Consider the following 20,133-nt stretch of genomic DNA (forward strand, 5'->3'; position numbering starts at 1 on the left):
TCATATTAAAGTGCTTTTTTTATTTTACGACTCAAGTAGTTAGTGGTCACATTATTTTGGATGTCCGTCGTATTGGTCCGTAGGATGATAGTTGCAAAATTAATGTCCATTGTTTGGTCATAGTGTGCACGCCTGGCTACGCATGGTGCAATTTTTTGTAAAGATGAGAAATAAATTGATTTTTTAGGGCTTTTTGTGATTGGATTTTAACTCTCTTGCAGCATGGAGAACCAGTCTATCGTATAGCAGACAGAACTTCCATTGACTAATTTCATGTATGGACATAAATGGTGGTCACCCAAACAACGGGGTCAGGCGTTTGCTTCTCTTTGGCCCTTGTCATATACATTTTTGTCTATTATTTGGATCGGAGGAAGGTAATACAGGCTTGTCTAGCACATAGAGCCAGTCTATTGTATGGCAGATCCACCTTCCTGGGACGACTTTCAGATCTCTACATGTACAGTAAATGGTGGTCACCCAAACAGGAAGTCGGGTGCTCGTTAGCCTGAATTTCCAATAAATTGAGCAAGAATTAAATTAGGAAATAATCGTAGATTCATCAATTGTATCCAAAACTCATGATACAAGATGAAGTCAACGTCTACAATAGACCGAGCCTTTAAGGCCATTGAATATTCGGCCTGTTACCCAGAGCTCAGGAATAGGTCATCATATTTACATATGGAATAGATGAATTCTGTCCTGTCATCCCAAAATTTCACCCCACAAAACCCATTTTTTTGGCTCAGTCCGCACCACGGTCAATAATTGAACTGTCATAAGCAATTAAAGGGGATTCCTTACTGCCTCCAGATCTCCTGACCTAGCATGTGGACGAGATATCCATGTGAATAGTGAGTGTCTGTACCTTCATTTTGTATTACAGTTTCGGGCCTAAATACTTAAGAGGACCTGTCGTTTGCAAAAAAAAAAATCTCATTTTATTTATCTGGTGTACATGCCGCTGTTCTCCTGAATCTGGCAATGTTTTTGTTTTCTTCCTGAGCCTCTCCATTCCCGAGATATGGCCTCCTCTACCCTATATATGTCTAGAAAAGTGGGCGTGGTCCTCAGGTAGACTCCTACTTTGTAACGTTTATGTCCCATCCCACTTGTCTAACAAGACTAAATTTACAGACAGTAAAGAAAGGGGCGATATCTCAGGAACGGAGAGGCGCAGGAACAAAAGAAAAACAACGCCAGATTCAGGAGAACAGTGGCGTTCACACCAGAGAGAACAAAAAAAAATCATTTATGGTAAGTGACTGGTCCTCTTTAATCCGAGGGATAGATAAGAGGGTTTTCATAAAATTCTAAGAACAATTTCTATTAAATATAAATATGATTAAAATGTAATATATTAAGAGCAATTCCTGCCACAATTGATTCAAATTAATTTAGAATGAACATTTTTTTTTTTTATAAACACTATTTTGATTCTATGTCTCTCCTCAAGTGTTATATCTCCTCACCTGGAAGGAGCTTTATTACCTGCTGATTAACAAGCGTAATACTATCCGTCCAGGCAACAAAACGTGGTGCCTTGAGAATGTGACTGTTATAATACTGTCCCTTATGAACTAAAATATACTATAGCACGGCCTCCTAAGGACAAGGATAGAGCTACTATTTTACTGCCTTCTCTGGGTCTGAATATGGTCACTATAATACCGCCCCCTATACACACAGCTATAACTACTATAATACTGCTCCCCATGGTCCTGCACAAGTAGAATTATCTTTATATAAGTCTGGAATTGCCCTCTAAGTAATAAATCACAGGCCGTATGCCTCTGTCCAAATCCACATGACTGAAACGCGGTCAGAGTATGGACCACGATGTTTGTACTGACCACGGGTCTCATGACATGACCCACAGCCAGTCCGTACATCCACACGTCTGAATTCAGCCTTAAAATTTACCCAGGAAAAGTGTCACGTCCCAATTACTTTCCCCAATCCATTTTGTCAGGTCCCTTTTCATAAAATAAAATGATCACACCAGCTTTCCAGTTATCTCATCCATTTTCTGGATCCATAAATTGGGATTACGGCGTCCAATCAAGAACAAAAATATGAGGTGCGCATGTACAAAAATAATCGAATTTTTTGAGAACTTTCTAGGGTGCTCTTCTATAAATTGTCTCGGGGGAATAGACATGTTGAATATTGGGTGCACATTAGTAGCCATAATTTAGGGGTAACCACCAGAAACTTTTGTAACAGAGCGTGGGTCAAGGCAATCTGAAGGAAAACAAGTTTAGAAGATGGACTTTCCAGTTGATATAGTCTACGTTGTCATAATAAATATATATGAATAAAGTGTTATATTAGTGGAGATGTAGTCCTCAGTGGCAGTTCTGCGGTATTGGCCTTTGGCAGCTCTTAAAATCAGCTGATTTTGACTCTCCTGCGTAACACAAAGTCAAAGTTGGCAGAAGTATTCATGGCATAATACACGTTGGCAGTGTCCGGGATGGTCAGTTCTGTAATGAATTGCAGAGAGAGAAAATTATGGTGGAAACCAAACAAATTTGGATATGTAACAGATGCTAACACTAAACAGTGGGTCACGTCACACGATAATCATCTCGGTTCAACACGTCAGTACATCGTCTTTAAAAAACATTTTAATACATCATCTAAAGACGCGACCTTAGTGCACCACTCTATCATCTTAGTACACCACATTGTTACATCATCTAAGGACGCGACCTTAGTACACCACTCTCTTAGTACACCACATTGTTACATCTAAGGACGCGACCTTAGTACACCACTCTATCATCTTAGTACACCACCTTGTTACATCATCTAAGGACGCGACCTTAGTACACCACTCTATCATCTTAGTACACCACCTTGTTACATCATCTAAGGACGCAACCTTAGTACACCACTCTATCATCTTAGTACACCACCTTGTTACATCATCTAAGGACGCAACCTTAGTACACCACTCTATCATCTTAGTACACCACCTTGTTACATCATCTAAGGACGCAACCTTAGTACACCACTCTATCATCTTAGTACACCACCTTGTTACATCATCTAAGGACGCAACCTTAGTACACCACGCTATCATCTCAGTACACCACCTTGTTGCATCATCTAAGGACGAGACCTTAGTACACCACTCTATCATCTTAGTACACCACCTTGTTACATCGTCTAAGGACGCGACCTTAGTACACCACTCTATCATCTCAGTACACCACCTTGTTACATCATCTAACGACGCGACCTTAGTACACCACTCTATCATCTCAGTACACCACCTTGTTACATCATCTAAAGACGCGACCTTAGTACACCACTCTATCATCTCAGTACACCACCTTGTTACATCATCTAAAGACGCAACCTTAGTACACCACTCTATCATCTTAGTACACCACCTTGTTACATCTAAGGACGTGACCTTAGTACAACACTCTATCATCTTAGTACACCACCTTGTTACATCATCTAAGGACGTGATCTTAGTACACCACTCTATCATCTTAGTACACCACCTTGTTACATCATCTAAGGACGTGATCTTAGTACACCACTCTATCATCTTAGTACACCACCTTGTTACATCATCTAAGGACGTGACCTTAGTACACCATCTAAAGACACAACCTTAGTACACCACTTTAGGACATCATCTAAGGACACTACCATCTTAGAATGTTGTCAACGGACCTTAGTAAACTATCTTGAGACACCATCTAAGGACACAACTTTAATACACTATCTTGAGACCCCATCTAAGAACACGGACCTTAGATACACCATGTTATAACTTTATCTAAGAATATGACCTTACGGCACCATCCAAAGACAACCTTGTTATATTGCTTTAGTTAGCACAATATCTTGAAATACCATTTTAATACCACGTTAGTATTTTATCTTAAGACATAATCTAAGGACAACAACTTAGTACACCATCTTAAAACGTGTATACCAGGATGGGGATGAGGGGGCCATGTATACCAGGATGAGGAGGCTATGTATACCAGGATGGGGGTGAGGGGGCCATGTATACCAGGATGGGGTTGAGGGAGCCATGTATACCAGGATGGGGATGAGGGGGCCATGTATACCAGGATGGGGGTGAGGGAGCCATGTATACCAGGATGGGGATGAGGGGGCCATGTATACCAGGATGGGGGTGAGGGAGCCATGTACAGTGGGGAAAAAAAGTATTTAGTCAGTCAGCAATAGTGCAAGTTCCACCACTTAAAAAGATGAGAGACGTCTGTAATTTACATCATAGGTAGACCTCAACTATGGGAGACAAACTGAGAAAAAAAAATCCAGATAATCACATTGTCTGTTTTTTTTTCATTTTATTTGCATATTATGGTGGAAAATAAGTATTTGGTCAGAAACAAGCAATCAAGATTTCTGGCTCTCACAGACCTGTAACTTCTTCTTTAAGAGTCTCCTCTTTCCTCCACTCATTACCTGTAGTAATGGCACCTGTTTAAACTTGTTATCAGTATAAAAAGACACCTGTGCACACCCTCAAACAGTCTGACTCCAAACTCCACTATGGTGAAGACCAAAGAGCTGTCAAAGGACACCAGAAACAAAATTGTAGCCCTGCACCAGGCTGGGAAGACTGAATCTGCAATAGCCAACCAGCTTGGAGTGAAGAAATCAACTGTGGGAGCAATAATTAGAAAATGGAAGACATACAAGACCACTGATAATCTCCCTCGATCTGGTGCTCCACGCAAAATCCCACCCCGTGGGGTCAGAATGATCACAAGAACGGTGAGCAAAAATCCCAGAACCACGCAGGGGGACCTAGTGAATGAACTGCAGAGAGCTGGGACCAATGTAACAAGGCCTACCATAAGTAACACACTACGCCACCATGGACTCAGATCCTGCAGTGCCAGACGTGTCCCACTGCTTAAGCCTGTACATGTCCGGGCCCGTCTGAAGTTTGCTAGAGAGCATTTGGATGATCCAGAGGAGTTTTGGGAGAATGTCCTATGGTCTGATGAAACCAAACTGGAACTGTTTGGTAGAAACACAACTTGTCGTGTTTGGAGGAAAAAGAATACTGAGTTGCATCCATCAAACACCATACCTACTGTAAAGCATGGTGGTGGAAACATCATGCTTTGGGGCTGTTTCTCTGCAAAGGGGCCAGGACGACTGATCCGGGTACATGAAAGAATGAATGGGGCCATGTATCGTGAGATTTTGAGTGCAAACCTCCTTCCATCAGCAAGGGCATTGCAGATGAAACGTGGCTGGGTCTTTCAACATGACAATGATCCAAAGCACACCGCCAAGGCAACGAAGGAGTGGCTTCGTAAGAAGCATTTCAAGGTCCTGGAGTGGCCTAGCCAGTCTCCAGATCTCAACCCTATAGAAAACCTTTGGAGGGAGTTGAAAGTCCGTGTTGCCAAGCGAAAAGCCAAAAACATCACTGCTCTAGAGGAGATCTGCATGGAGGAATGGGCCAACATACCAACAACAGTGTGTGGCAACCTTGTGAAGACTTACAGAAAACGTTTGACCTCTGTCATTGCCAACAAAGGATATATCACAAAGTATTGAGATGAAATTTTGTTTCTGACCAAATACTTATTTTCCACCATAATATGCAAATAAAATGAAAAAAAAAACCAGACAATGTGATTTTCTGGATTTTTTTTCTCAGTTTGTCTCCCATAGTTGAGGTCTACCTATGATGTAAATTACAGACGCCTCTCATCTTTTTAAGTGGTGGAACTTGCACTATTGCTGACTGACTAAATACTTTTTTTCCCCACTGTATACCAGGATGGGGATGAGGGGGCCATGTATAACAGGATGGGGATGAGGGGGCCATGTATACCAGGATGGGGATGAGGGGGCCATGTATACCAGGATGGGGATGAGGGGGCCATGTATACCAGGATGGGGATGAGGGGGCCATGTATACCAGGATGGGGGTGAGGGGGCCATGTATACCAGGATGGGGGTGAGGGGGCCATGTATATGAGGATGAGGGGGCCATGTATACCAGGATGGGATGAGGGAGCCATGTATACCAGGATGGGGATGAGGGAGCCATGTATACCAGGATGGGGTTGAGGGGGACATGTATACCAGGATGAGGAGGCCATGTATACCAGGATGAGGATGAGGGGGCCATGTATACCAGGATGGGGATGAGGGAGCCATGTATACCAGGATGGGGATGAGGGGGCCATGTATACCAGGATGGGGATGAGGGGGCCATGTATACCAGGATGGGGATGAGGGGGCCATGTATACCAGGATGGGGATGAGGGGGCCATGTATACCAGGATGGGGATGAGGGGGCCATGTATACCAGGATGGGGATGAGGGGGCCATGTATACCAGGATGGGGGTGAGGGGGCCATGTATACCAGGATGGGGGTGAGGGGGCCATGTATACCAGGATGGGGGTGAGGGAGCCATGTATACCAGGATGGTGATGAGGGGGCCATGTATACCAGGATGGGGATGAGGGGGCCATGTATACCAGGATGGGGATGAGGGGGCCATGTATACCAGGATGGGGATGAGGGGGCCATGTAACCAGGATGGGGATGAGGGGGCCATGTACACCAGGATGGGGGTGAGGGGGCCATGTACACCAGGATGGGGGTGAGGGGGCCATGTACACCAGGATGGGGGTGAGGGGGCCATGTACACCAGGATGGGGGTGAGGGGGCCATTTTCACCAGGATGGGGGTGAGGGGGCCATGTATACCAGGATGGGGGGTGAGGGGGCTATGTATACCAGGATGGGGGTGAGGGGGCCATGTATACCAGGATGGGGGTGAGGGGGCCATGTATACCAGGATGGGGATGAAGGGGCCACGTATACCAGGATGGGGATGAAGGGGCCACGTATACCAGGATGGAGGTGAGGGGACCACGTATACCAGGATTGGGGGATGAGGGGTACCATGCCTACCTGGATGGGGATGAGGGGACCACGCCTACCAGGATGGAGATGAGGGGGCCATGCATACCAGGATGGGGATGAGGGGGCCATGTATACCAGGATGGGGATGAGGGGGCCATGTATACCAGGATGGGGGTGAGGGGGCCATATATACCAGGATGGGGGTGAGGGGGCCATGTATACCAGGATGGGGATGAAGGGGCCACGTATACCAGGATGGAGGTGAGGGGGCCACGTATACCAGGATTGGGGGATGAGGGGTACCACGCATACCAGGATGGGGATGAGGAGGCCACGTACACCAGGATGGGGATGAACGGACCACGCATACCAGGGAAGGGATGAGGAGGCCACGCATACTAGGGGACAACGGGACCATGCTTACCAGGTTAGGGATGAGGGCCATGCATACCAGGATGGGGATGAGGATGTCATGCATACCAGGGTAGGGGATATTAAGTACAGAATTGACCACATTTTTTGTGTCAATTTTTTCTCTAATTTCCTCCTCTAAAACCTAGGTGCGTCTTATGGTTCGGTGCGTCTTGTAGTCTGAAAAATACCTTAATATAGGGTGAAAATAAAAAACAAGAAAGAAAATGATGTATAATAATAAAGTAAAGAAAATAATAAAGTAAAGAAAATAAAAACCGGAGACCTCTCCGTCCTCACCTCTACCCTCGGATAATAGCTGCACCAGCTGGAAATCGTCCGGTTTACACGACTCAATGTTGTGTTTATGTAAGGCTTTCTGTATTACAATGCGGGATTTATCTTGGCTGGTGAGCTGGAGAAGAGACACAATATTAGAAAATGACACTTTTTGTGGGTGGGGAGTGGGTGATGTCATGCAAAAATTTAATCTGACAAAAAGTGAAAAAAAAAAATCTTAAAAATTGTAGTTGGGATGACAAGCCCCATCGTAGCTGTATTGGCAGTCATATTGATTGTCATCCATCTTTCCCTACGCTCACATAGCCTCTTACCAGTATGCTCTTATACAGGTTTCCATGAGTGTTTTCCATACTGACACGGATAATACAGAGATCTGCAATCTGCTGGTTGTATATAGGGAGGGAGGGGGAGACCGGGGAGCGCGGTGACGAAATACATCGCGGTGCGTCTTCTCTGACCGGAGTGCTGGGCGGAGTGAGAGGTTCCATCATACTGCCCCGATCCTGCAGGAGTCATAAATTACACATTACATATATATAGCAGAAGGATCAAATTAACCCTACAATACCTATCATCACTGTTCCTTGTTCTAGTGAGCTCGTAGACGTGTGTCATTATCCCAGTGCAGGTTTTTGAGCTGCACGGCAGGGGTTAATGTCTGGAGCTCGGTGCAGGTTTTGACCTGCACACCTGGGGTTAATGATTGTGGCCTCTTTTTGTTTCTGGGAGAGCTTCTTAAACCCCTGGGAAGCTCCCATCCCCGTCAGTTATACTTTCGCCCTTGGCATTGTGTGGTGACCCCTGAGTGTGTTTGTGCTGTGTTCTGTACTTGATTCTCTGTGTATGACTCGGTCTGTTCTCTGGATATTGCTTTGGATTCTGCTTGGTACCTTCTATGTCTGTTTGGTTTTGACCCCTGCTTGGCCCCGACTATCCGTTCTGTCTCATCCCTGGTACTTTACTGCTATCTCTGTGTATGACCTCCGTTTTGTGTGACTCTGAGTATTTCTGTATAGTGTCCTGCCATCTCTGGAAGCAGGACGCTAAGCCCCGCCCCTTGCAGTCACATGACCGTAGGTCCTTCACTGCTTGCTAACCTTCAGTGTCCCCAGGTCCTGTTTGTACTTTCCGGCCGTACCTGACCCCGGGCCCCCCTACAATGCGGGTGTGCCCCTGCTCAGTGTAGGCTGCACGCCGGCGCTGACAGGACCCTGACACATGTATACTGCAGGTGTATATAAGGGGATATGGCAGTATACTGGTGCATAATATGCAGTGTGCTGTTTATGACGGGGCATGTAAGGTTATATGGAGGCATAATGATAATATGGAGCTACACTAAGGTAATATGGTGGTGTATGAAGTTGAGGTATACAGGTTATATGCTCTGATTTGTGAGGTTATTTGGAGGTATATTGACAATACGGTATATTAAGTATTACGGAGGTAAAGTGTTTTTTAGTATGTTATATGATGGTATCTTAGTCATGAGGATGTGTATTGGTTTACGGAGGTATACAGTATGAGATTCTAAGAGCAGGAGTATATACACATTGATCTAAAGCCCCCCCATAAACATTAGGCTTATCCTGGCAGAACCCTCGATATCAGTGGACTCGGCCGACAGTATAATGTGTAAAAAAAAGGCTTCATGACTCTCCCCTGACAGATAATGTTGGGGGAGAGAAGGAAAGCGGCATATCCAGTTTTGGACGGCCAATCCTTTTGTTCTCAGAGTGACTTCTGGCAGCGACACTAACAGACAGCACAGTAGCGCTGGGCAGAGGCGGGAGAGACAGCTGCCGGACGGACCTTTCTTCAGCTGACAGCCATCTACAGTGGAGGATATTTACATTTGTCTTTATAGGATACATACAATAACCCGAGCCTTCTGCAGCCACCTGGCTTTTGATCTTCCCATAACAATGAGCAGTTTTTTATGATGCTTATATTGGTGTGTAGATGAAAGCAGGAAAGGATAAAATCTTCAATTCTATTTAGGAATTTACAGATAGGTTGTATCATTCCTTATCATGTACAATGAAAAACTGACGCCCGGCTGCTGGGGACAGGTTTTACTTTGGATGTCTAGGAGGTAAAAATCTATTATTGCTTACTGTAAATCTTACCGTTTGCACAGGACAAATGCCTAAGCCTGATTGTCCGGCCGTGTGACTTTACCTCTGCATTTCAAAAGAATGAGAAGTACAGTGGTCACCACCAAGACAATATCACCTGATAACAATGCTCTACAGCCAATTTGGTTAAGAGACAAAAACAATGGAACTTGACTAATTTTGCTGAAGTGATTCTGCTGCTTAAATTTTGTTGATTGTCTCTAATTTTTGAGATCTAGAGGAGGTTGTAATTAAGGCCCCGTCACACTAAGCGACTTACCAGCGATCCCGACACCGATATCAAGGTGTCAGGATCGCTAGTAAGTCGCTATGTGATCGCTGGTGAGCTGTCACACAGACAGCTTCACCAGCGATCAGCACAGCGATGCCGAGCTCCCGGCATCGCTGGCCATCCTGTAAAAAATAGAATCAAAATAAAAAATATAGTTATTCTCACCTTCCGACGTCCCGTTCAGCCATCCTGCCTCTCTCCACGCTCCGGTCCCAGTGATCCTTTGCACGAATGACCGCGAGATGTCACGGTCTCGAGGGATAACAAAGTCTCGCGGTCATTCGTGCAAAGGCTTACTGGGACCGGAGCGTGGAAAGAGGCGGGATGGCTGCGCGGGACTTCGGAAGGTGAGAATAACTATATTTTTTAATTTTTTTATTATTTTTTACACCTGATCGCTGGTCTCCCGCCTGTCACACGCAGCGATGCGTGCTGGCCAGAGGGAGACCAGCGACCAAAGAAATTTCCAGAGGTTTCTTCCAGCGATCAGCGATACAGGCAGGGGGGCCGCTTGCTGATCGCTGTCACACACAGCGATCTCGCTGGTGAGATCGCTGTTACGTCACAAAAGTTGTGACTCAGCAGCGATCTCGCTACCGAGATCGCTTAGTGAGACGGGGCCTTTACTTATGACTTCTTTCATGCAGGCTTATAGAAAACTGGTGATTTTCTGATCATTATTGCATTGTTAGTAGCTCATCTATTACGTCGTCGGTTTAGTCTATTGAGCCTTAAGGCTGGAGTCACACATAGCGACTCACCAGCGATCCCGACAATGATATGACCTTGTCAGGATCGCTGGTGAGTCGCTATGTGATCACTGGTGAGCTGCCAAACAGACAGCTTCACCAGCGATCAGCACCAGCGACGCCGAGCGCGCGCGTCACTGTGTACTTTAGTTACCAGCGTGCTGATGCAGGGAGCTGGTAACTAACGTACACATCGGGTTTCTAAGCGCAGCGCTTTGAAACCCTGCTTTTACCTTAGTTACTAGCTGATCGCTGGTCTCCCGCCTGTCACACGCAGCGATGCGTGCTGGCCAGCGGGAGACCAGCGACCAAAAAAATATTCAGGGCTTTCCTACAGCGATCAGCGATACCGGCAGGGGGGCGGTCGCTGATCGCTGTCACACACAGCGATCTCGCTGGTGAGATCGCTGTTACGTCACAAAACTTGTGACTCAGCGAGATCGCTATGTGTGACGGGGCCCTTAGGTATTCTATCATCTTAGGGCGATCAATCAAAAAACGCCAACTCAGCTCTGATGACGTAATCTTAATTACAGTGGCATCAGGCATCACCTACTCTTATAAATGCTCTCTGTGTAACGTATACAGGTTTAGGATGCCTTAGCTTAGTTTCATAGCATTTGGACATATCGGTTTTTTTCTAGATATGCCTCGTTCTTTCATTTTCAAAGCGGTTTGTATTTGCTAGATATTCCGGGAAGTCACGTATGCATTACAAAGGCAAAACTTGACTAACATGATAAGCAAAGCCTACAACCTGCATTTTGGCTGCAGAATAGGACATCAAGACAAGAGTTGGGCTCCTCACATAGGCTGCAATAGATGTGTATCACATCTTACCCAGTGATTGCATGGGAAGAAGTAATCTGTGCCTTTTGTAGTCCCAATGATCTGGAGAGAGCCAACCGATCACACTATTAATTGCTATATCTTCATAGTGCCCCATTAGTAGTGGAGTTTCAAGGAAGAAGAGGACTTTACAGTATCCAAACCTTCCATCTGCATTAGTCCCAGTACCACATACAGAAGCACTGCCGGTTCCAAAGCACCAGAAACATTTTCAGTCTAGTCAAGTGAGGAGGAAGTGGGCGCTTGGTGCCATGAAGCATCTCCTTCTCACTACCAAGACTTAAAGGGGTTTTACACATAGCGATATCGCTTGCAATATCGCTAAAGCGTCACCGATTTTGTGACGCAGAAACAATATTGCTAGCGATATTGCTACATGTGATACTTACCTCCGACCTGCTCCCCCGCTGGTTATGGGTGATCGCGCGAGATCGGCCTGGTCCATTTTTCGTCGGCGGCTTCCTGTTGGCGCCGACGAGCGACGCGTGGACGCGGGCGGAGGACGTCATCATCGCCGCATCTGATAGGTAAGTAACAACCACTGCTGCGTCGCTGCTGAGATCTGCCTGTGTGGCAGCTCACTAGCGACCATTTAGCGATGCACCAGCGATCCTGGCCGGGTAATAATGTTTCAAATTTCTGAAACTTTTATGCATTAATTATAATAATAACTAATTATATGTAGCTGTAAAAGGAAAACTCAAGTCTTTGATATTATAGAAACAAGAGCCAACTAAAAATTTTCATTGTTAAATTTGTATTCAGGAGGTCAAAATAATTAAGAAATGACCGATTTCATAACGGAACCTGACAACTTTGGAAAATATGTAGAAAAATGCAATCAGCCTGACAGTTTAGTGGATGGGGATGAGATCTGGGCTCTATGTGGCCAGTCATATTCTTTCCTCCATGTCTGTATGGACCTTGTGCACAGGGCGCAGTCATGGGGAACAGAAAAGGGCCTTCAACAAACTGTTCCTGCAAGGTTGGAAGCTACAATTGTCCGACCCCTGATAAACCAGCCGTGTAGTTATGGAGTCAGCAGACTTTTCTGCCCTCTGCTCCTCAGCGCTCGGCCTCCCGCTGTATAACGTGATGGGGTCTGCACTTTGTGGCTGAGTTGCTGCGGTTTCTTCCACTTCTCAATAATATCACTCACAGGTGATGGGGGAAAAGTCAGGAGGGAAGAAATGTCAATAATGGACTTGTTAGCCCGGTTGCTCCTAAGACGTAGGGCCCAATACTTTTCTCTATACAGGTATATTGGTCATATGGTGGTGTATGATGTTATAGGGAGGTATACCAGATATTTGGCAGTGTATGAGGTTTTTATGAGAGTATATCAGCTACATAGCGGTGGAGAGGTATATGGCATTACCTTAGCCGCGAGAGGCTCCGCAGGACACAGTGCAGCAATAAGCCCTTCATCTATCTCACAGCTGCTGCAGGAACCAGATGGCGACACACGTTCTCCATTCATCTTCGGGCTGAACACTTCTGAGCCTAATAATAACCTGAAATAGATGGCAATATAACTGAGCAGTTACAATGGTGCCTCATTAGATTTTACAGTAAGAAGGAAAGCAAGGGACAGGGTGTGGTTAGTGAAAGGGGAGGGACTATGCACCCAGAGAACCATGGGAAAGTTACAAGGGTGCCACAGTGAATACTCAGGGCACTTACGAGCTGAATCTCTTGGTCAGTTTCCGGCGGATTCGCGGAGAATTTGGACAGGAATCTGCTGGCGGCTCAATGCTGCGAGATATCCTGTAACTGCAAGAATAAAGAGGAATATGTTATTGTTGATATACGGACTCCAAAACTCAAAGTCTACAGCGCAGGACCTATTTCATAAAAGGAAGATGTCCACAGACTTATGTGTCACTGGACAATAATTTGGACACAGACTCCTGAATGGCTGCCTTATTCTTAGTTCCCCTTTCGCTATGTAGGAGCAGCAAGCAAAATAAGTCATATTGGTAATCATCCAGCTTTTCAAGGTACAGATAATGAAGAATGACTTGAAAATATGTTTTTAAAAGAAAATGATGACTGATATTTGGTATTTTTTTTTACTTTACTGGAAGTAAGGGATCATGTAGTAAAAGCACCCAAAATAAAAGTAAAGGGTATGCCAACTTTTGCAACTAGTTTTTTAGAGCTCCTATGAATAAACATGAATAAAGTCTTGATAAAAATTATCTACAGTTTTGTGTCTAAAATACAAATACAATCTTACATGTTTCCAAGGTAAAAGACTACAAACAGCCTCTGTGTAAAATAATACAGATGATAAAGTGAGAGAATTCTGTATGGATTTGTTATACTTAGTCCTGAAGTAAAATTTCTCTTCCAGGATACATATTACCTTCAAACACAAGGCACCGCGATGGGCTCCAATGTACCCCCACACACATGCAAATTGTTATGTGTCATCTTTCAAGGTACACTGTGTTTTCCCCAATGAACTCTTTTTGATACACTCCATGATATTGCATTGCTCTATAGATGACATTTCTGTATGCTCATCTCAACAGCATATGACCAGAACTCCAGTTCACCAGTCACTCAGAGAAGAACAGAATTAGATTATTAGATGCAACAATTATAAAACATACAGAAGGTATTTTATCCATTGATCTATTTGTGAAGGCGACAGTCTACAATAAATTACTTCATTGTACAAGTTGTCACCACACGGTCACTACAAAGTCTATTCTCATTGCACAATTCGAGAGAGGCTCTAGAATTGTATAGAATGATCACATACATTAAATCCGTGTATATGAGCTATAACAGAAATTTACCCATGGGGTATTCTGAAAAACTTCTTAAGCAAGGGAGGGAACAGCGCCAACCCAAAAGAATGAATATTACACAAATGAGTTCAGTTTGTACATACTGTACATTCCATCCATTTTCTTACTGTATCCACAATGTACACAATAGATAATGGTACACCCTGAGTAACGGTTATCTTTTGGAGGAGGCATTCCAAATGCCCTTTCTTCAATGCTATAGGCTACCACCAAATTTCAGAAGCAAACTTGGGAGAGCCGATGAGGGCTCCACATAAAGAGTTCCTACTCAGACGAATGAAAGACACGTTCCCATGTTTACATTGTATTCAAAGTAACAATGTTTGAAGGGCTATCCCAATCAGAGGTTATTTCACTAGCGAGTCCACATTTATAGTCTATGTTATCAAGTGCCCTTGTGGCTTAATATACGTAGGCGAAACAACCCAACAAATTTAGAACAGGATTTCTCAACGTAAGACACAAGAGGTTACATGTAACACTCCCTTACCAGTTTCAGAAAATTATTCACACAGTTGCCCAATTAAGATTTCAAGTTTTAGAGAGACGTTCTGAATCCACTGCTTACAGACTCAAGACATTCAGAGACGACCTGTCATCAGGTCAATGTGGCCAGTTCCCATAGTTGTGTAGCAGACCGGGGGCGGCACCGGATTAGTCTCGGCTCCAAGTATTGTCCCCGACCAGATCTTCAAACTTCGAACAGAGCATTTCAGAAAATAACATAGCTGTCTGCAATCGTGTGGTCAGCCTCTGATTCCTGTTGCCCCAGGTTCGGGCAGTATGAAATAACGGACAGATTCCCGTTAAGGGTTATGTTAATGGCGGTCTGCCGAGTTTCTTCATTAGTCTTTGAAACTTTGGAATTAGTGTTTGCCGACCTACCACCATATTTTCTCCCAGGTCTCCTCTTTTTATATCTTTCCTTTGATGAATTGTCTTCAGCTGTAGCTATTCTCACACATTAACACTAAACACTATGGTTGTAATGGAATTTGATATGTTGAGATTCCGTCACACACATTATATTTTTGCTTCTTTGTCGCAGCTTGGTCAGACGAAAGTCCTGGATTGTGGACCGAAACGTCGCTCTCTTTTGTGTTGGATCGCTGAAGAATAAAAGCCTACACTCATTGTAGATGTTGGAGGGCTGAGTTAAAGGGGTTTTCCACATGATGGGTGATAACTTGCTGATCAGTGGGGGTCCCTGAGCGGCAGAATGGGGAATTTTTATCCCCAACATTACAAGTATGGACGCCCAAACGCCAGACTCATTAATTTCCTATGGGGCTGCCAGAAAAAGACAAGGTCAGTGCTTGGCAACCCAGAGATAATAAATGGAGCCAGGTGCCCTGTTCTGCCAATTGGTGTGGAGGACAGCACGAATAGGTGAGAACTTGTTTTAACAAGACATACCCCTTTAATCACTTCCATTACTTCCCTACTTCTTGCTATTGTACATTCAGTAATGTAAAAGATGTGGGTATTTCTAAAACTACCATTTTGTGTCCACAGCTCCTACACAGACCTATATGTTTCCATGGCAGCAGACTACAAACAGCTCCCGTGTAGTCTGATACTCCCTCTCTTTCCTTCCCTATCATATATTCTGCAGTACTGAAGATGGAAGGGAGTATGGCTACACAGCCTGTAATCATGGAGGTATATGTTTCTGCAGAAGAGCTGTAGATAAAAACAGTAGGAAGGTTTTTTTGTGTGTTTTTTTTTTTTTAAATGCTTTGGAGCTTTATAAAATGACTAGCTGACGTTGTCCGGGCATAGTAAGTAACGGTGATTACTTATATCAAATTATAATTCCGAGTATATTCCCCGCTAATATATTCCCAGCTCTCGTCTCTGATCCCGGATATATTCCCCGCTCTCGTGTCTAATCCCGGGTATATTCCCGGTTCTCGTCTTTGATCCCAGGTATATTACCCGCTTTCATCTCTGATCCCAGGTATATTTCCCGCTGTCTTCTCTGATCCTGGGTATATTCCCGGCTCTCGTCTCTGATCCCGGATATATTCCCCGCTCTCGTGTCTAATCCCGGGTATATTCCCGGCTCTCGTCTTTGATCCCAGGTATATTACCCGCTTTCATCTCTGATCCCAGGTATATTTCCCGCTGTCTTCTCTGATCCTGGGTATATTCCCGGCTCTCGTCTCTGATTCCGGGTATATTGCCCGCTGTCGTCAGGGAATAACCACAGGTTGGCCATACAGAGTGCGGATTACCCATGATGCTGGTGTTCATGTCGCTGCTCTTCTCCAGCGCAGACTGACAGGGGGGCTCTGTCTGTGTGTGGTGGGTTTCTTCTTTCCTCCTTCCTGCCAGGCCAGCAGCTGGTGCACAGATGCCAATCCCGGCACCGGAGAGTTCTGGGCTTTATGTGCCAATCAGCAAATTGACGGCGGTGATCAGCGCAGACAGAGCGAAACTCCGGAGAGGGTTCCTCTCTTCCCTGTAGATGCGAGATCCTAGGCAGCTAAAGGACCTGTGATGATGTTACGATCATGTGACCAGTCACGTGCTTGGGAGGAAGAGTCAGACGCAGGGCTGTGCTGGTGCTGGAGTAGAAGTGTCAGCTTGTGTCACAGAGCAGGGTATCACATCACTGGGGGAAGTATAGTAACCCCGTACACATGGGATCAGAGGGTCCCTGCACCAGAGCTGTGTGTGCAATGTATGTGAGGCCAAACTGTGTGTCACATCTGTTGTTGGGTGTCCCTGGACCAGGGGCTCTTTCCCCGTGGCTATGCGGAGTGGGCGGGGCTCTGTGGAGTGAGCGTGGCTTGATACATACCCACACATACATACACTCAGCTTTATATATATAAATTGCAAATGTGGACATTCCATCCTTCTGGATTCTTTTTGTAGAGATTGGCAACCTAAAAACATATCACAATATCCTCATGGAGGAGCTCCAAAGGATCTCCTCCTTTGTACTTTTACATTTACTTTGCTCCTGGAAAATAATCATAGGACCCCCTCACCTCTGGTCCTCAGTCAGCTGCCGATGGGTGTAGAAAGCTTGTAAGATTTCCGGCTTTGGCGTCAGAACATAGTGACGACACGTGAGCTGAAGTTTCTGGATCTTACTCAAGACTTCATACTCCTAGAAAAAGTAGAGTGTGAGCTCTGGGGACAAGATGGTAGTGTTTATAGCGAACCTGATCTAGTGGTATTAGCGGGTGTGGGACAAGACTTACCTTCCTCCTCTTCTCAAAGTTTATGAGCCCACCCTGCAAAGAAGAGAAAACGGTAAAAGGAGGAAGTGCTGAAGGACAGGTACTCAGGGTTGTACTGGCCCACCTGAGAATCTGAGGATTCTCCAGTGGGTCCAGGCACTGACACCTGGTGGCATACTGGCCAGCACCTGCCTAGGGCCACCACTGCTCCATGGGCCCCCAGCCAGTGGCGTGTCGCTAATAGCGGCACACCCAGCAGCTATGGGGCCCCTGAGTCAAGGGGGCCCACCCTTTGCCAGCGGAGCAGCAGCTGGAGACAGGATCCTGTCCTCGCTGCTAAAGAGAAATTAATATTCAGGCTTCCCCATGCCCCCATGGGCGTGGAGAGGAGTGAACACCATTTCACTTTAATAGCGGGCTAACACTGCCCGCATGTAAAGCCAGTGCGGCTGCATCGGGGCCCCAGAGGTGGGCCCCTGCAGGGTGGCTCACCCTGAGGGCAATCGGCGGGCAGGGAGCGATCCCTGCAGCTTGGCAGTGGAGCTGCAGGGATCCGATGGCGTCCTGCTTCCTGCTCGGAGCTTCCTGTCTGACACAGCGCGGCTGGATGACGTCATCACAGAAAGCTGCCGGCGAGGAAGATGCTGTTGGGATGTTTTGCGGCTGCGGGGAACATGCGGAGAGATGAGTGGTGCTGTGTGTGTGTCTGCTTGCGTGTGTGTGTGTATGTGGTGCGTGTTTTGTGTGTGTGTGAATGTGAGAGTGGTGCGGTGCTTTGTGTGTGTGTGTGAGAGAGTGGTGCGGTGCTGTTTGTGTGGTGATGTGTGTGTATTGGAGATTGGCAATGATGTCGGTGATGGCGAGAGCAGTGATGGGGTGGTGGAAAGGACGAGGGGGGTGGTGGAAAGAACAATGATTATGGGGTGGTGGGGGAGAAGAGAATGATGGTTATGGTGGAAAGGACAATAGTGGTGGTGGGGAGGAGGCAATGATGGAGATGTTGAAATGGCCAATGATGGGGGTGGTGGGGGAGAAAGCAATGATGGTAGTGGTGGAAAGGACAATGGTGGTGGTGGGGGAGGCAGCAATGATTGAGGTGGTGGAATGAGCAATGATGGGGGTTGTGGGGGAGAAGGCAATGATGGAGGTGGTGATGAAGACAATGATGGGGTGGAGGGGGAGAACAATGATGGAGGTGGAGAGGGGCTGCATACTTTATGAGGGGGCTACATTATATTCTGTGGGGGGACTGCATTATTCTCTCGGGACTACATTATATTCTGGGGGGGGCTACATCATACTATATAAGGGGGGCAGCATTATGCCCAATGAGGGGCTACAGTATACTCTATGGGGGGCTGCATTATACTTTGAGGGGGCTACATTATATTGTGTGGTGGGGCTGCATTATACCCTATGAGGAGGCTACATTATATTCTATAGGGGGGACTGCATTATACCTTATGAGGGGGTTGCATTATACAGTATTTTGTGGGGTGCTGCATTATATTCTATGAGGTGGTCTGCATTATATTCTATAAGGGGGGCTGCATTATATTCTATGAGAGGGGGCTGCATTATATTCTATGAAAGGGCTACATTATTCTATGAGGAGGGCTGCATTATATTCTATAAGGGGGGCTGCATTATATTCTATGAGGTGGGCTGCATTATATTCTATAAGGGGGGCTGCATTATATTCTATGAGGTGGTCTGCATTATATTCTATAAGGGAGGCTGCATTATATTCTATGAGAGGGGGCTGCATTATATTCTATGAAGGGGCTACATTATTCTATGAGGAGGGCTGCATTATATTCTATGAGGGGGCTACTTTATATTCTATGAGGGTGCTACCCCAACCCCTGCTATATAATTAAGACGTGTACTACTTTATATTATACCCGGATATCAGCGTGTTTTACCGCACAATTGGTGGTCTTGTATTTATTTCTATGTAGCTACATAGTGGACCCCAAGAATGATTTTCTCTGGTGGTACAAAGGTGCTCCAGTCCGACGCTGTGTGTTCTACAGGGTCAATCAAAGGGGTCTCACCTCTACAGTGTCGGGCAGTGCTGTGTCCAGCATAACAAGGTCTGTTAGAAATGTCCCAAGATACGGCACGGTCCCTTGAGCTGGTCTCTGAAATAAGATTGAAAGACATCTATTTTAGTTTCTATCACTTCTTTTATTTCTATCATTTTTCTAATACAAAGCTCCAAACCTTCTGCATATACATAGTTAAACAATAAAACTCTGCTTCCCTGTAGCTACCACTAGAGGGAGTTCCAGAGCTTACTGCATACTGTCCAACAAACTGCATACAGTGTGCTCCCTCTCGTGGAGAAAAAAAATTACCATTTAATTTTAGGTCTATGCAGGGGGCAGGAAAAGTGAGCTCTGATCACATCATTCATGCCATTTTAAAGGGAATATGTCATTAGGTTTTTGCAATGTAATCTGAGAACAACATGATCTAATGGAGAGACCCTGATTCCA

At 45.5% G+C, this 20,133-nt stretch overlaps 1 protein-coding gene across 2 annotated transcripts in view; it reads right to left on the reverse strand.

The window, feature by feature from the left end:
* Positions 1-20,133, reverse strand: part of RGL3 (ral guanine nucleotide dissociation stimulator like 3) — a 59,003-nt gene continuing 38,870 nt past the window's right edge. For both annotated transcript variants that reach the window (XM_073587445.1, XM_073587446.1), the window contains 8 exons: positions 19,690-19,776; positions 17,654-17,686; positions 17,438-17,559; positions 13,303-13,392; positions 12,998-13,133; positions 7,924-8,115; positions 7,610-7,724; positions 1-2,489 (listed from right to left, as the gene is read on the reverse strand). In XM_073587445.1, the coding sequence (XP_073443546.1) occupies positions 2,395-2,489; positions 7,610-7,724; positions 7,924-8,115; positions 12,998-13,133; positions 13,303-13,392; positions 17,438-17,559; positions 17,654-17,686; positions 19,690-19,776 (870 nt within the window). In that variant the 3' untranslated portion in view covers positions 1-2,394. The remainder of the gene's footprint in view (positions 2,490-7,609; positions 7,725-7,923; positions 8,116-12,997; positions 13,134-13,302; positions 13,393-17,437; positions 17,560-17,653; positions 17,687-19,689; positions 19,777-20,133) is intronic.

Source organism: Dendrobates tinctorius, unplaced genomic scaffold (assembly GCF_039654945.1).
Source record: "Dendrobates tinctorius isolate UK_male_01 unplaced genomic scaffold, ASM3965494v1 ptg000099l, whole genome shotgun sequence".
Classification (NCBI taxonomy): Eukaryota; Metazoa; Chordata; class Amphibia; order Anura; family Dendrobatidae; genus Dendrobates; species Dendrobates tinctorius.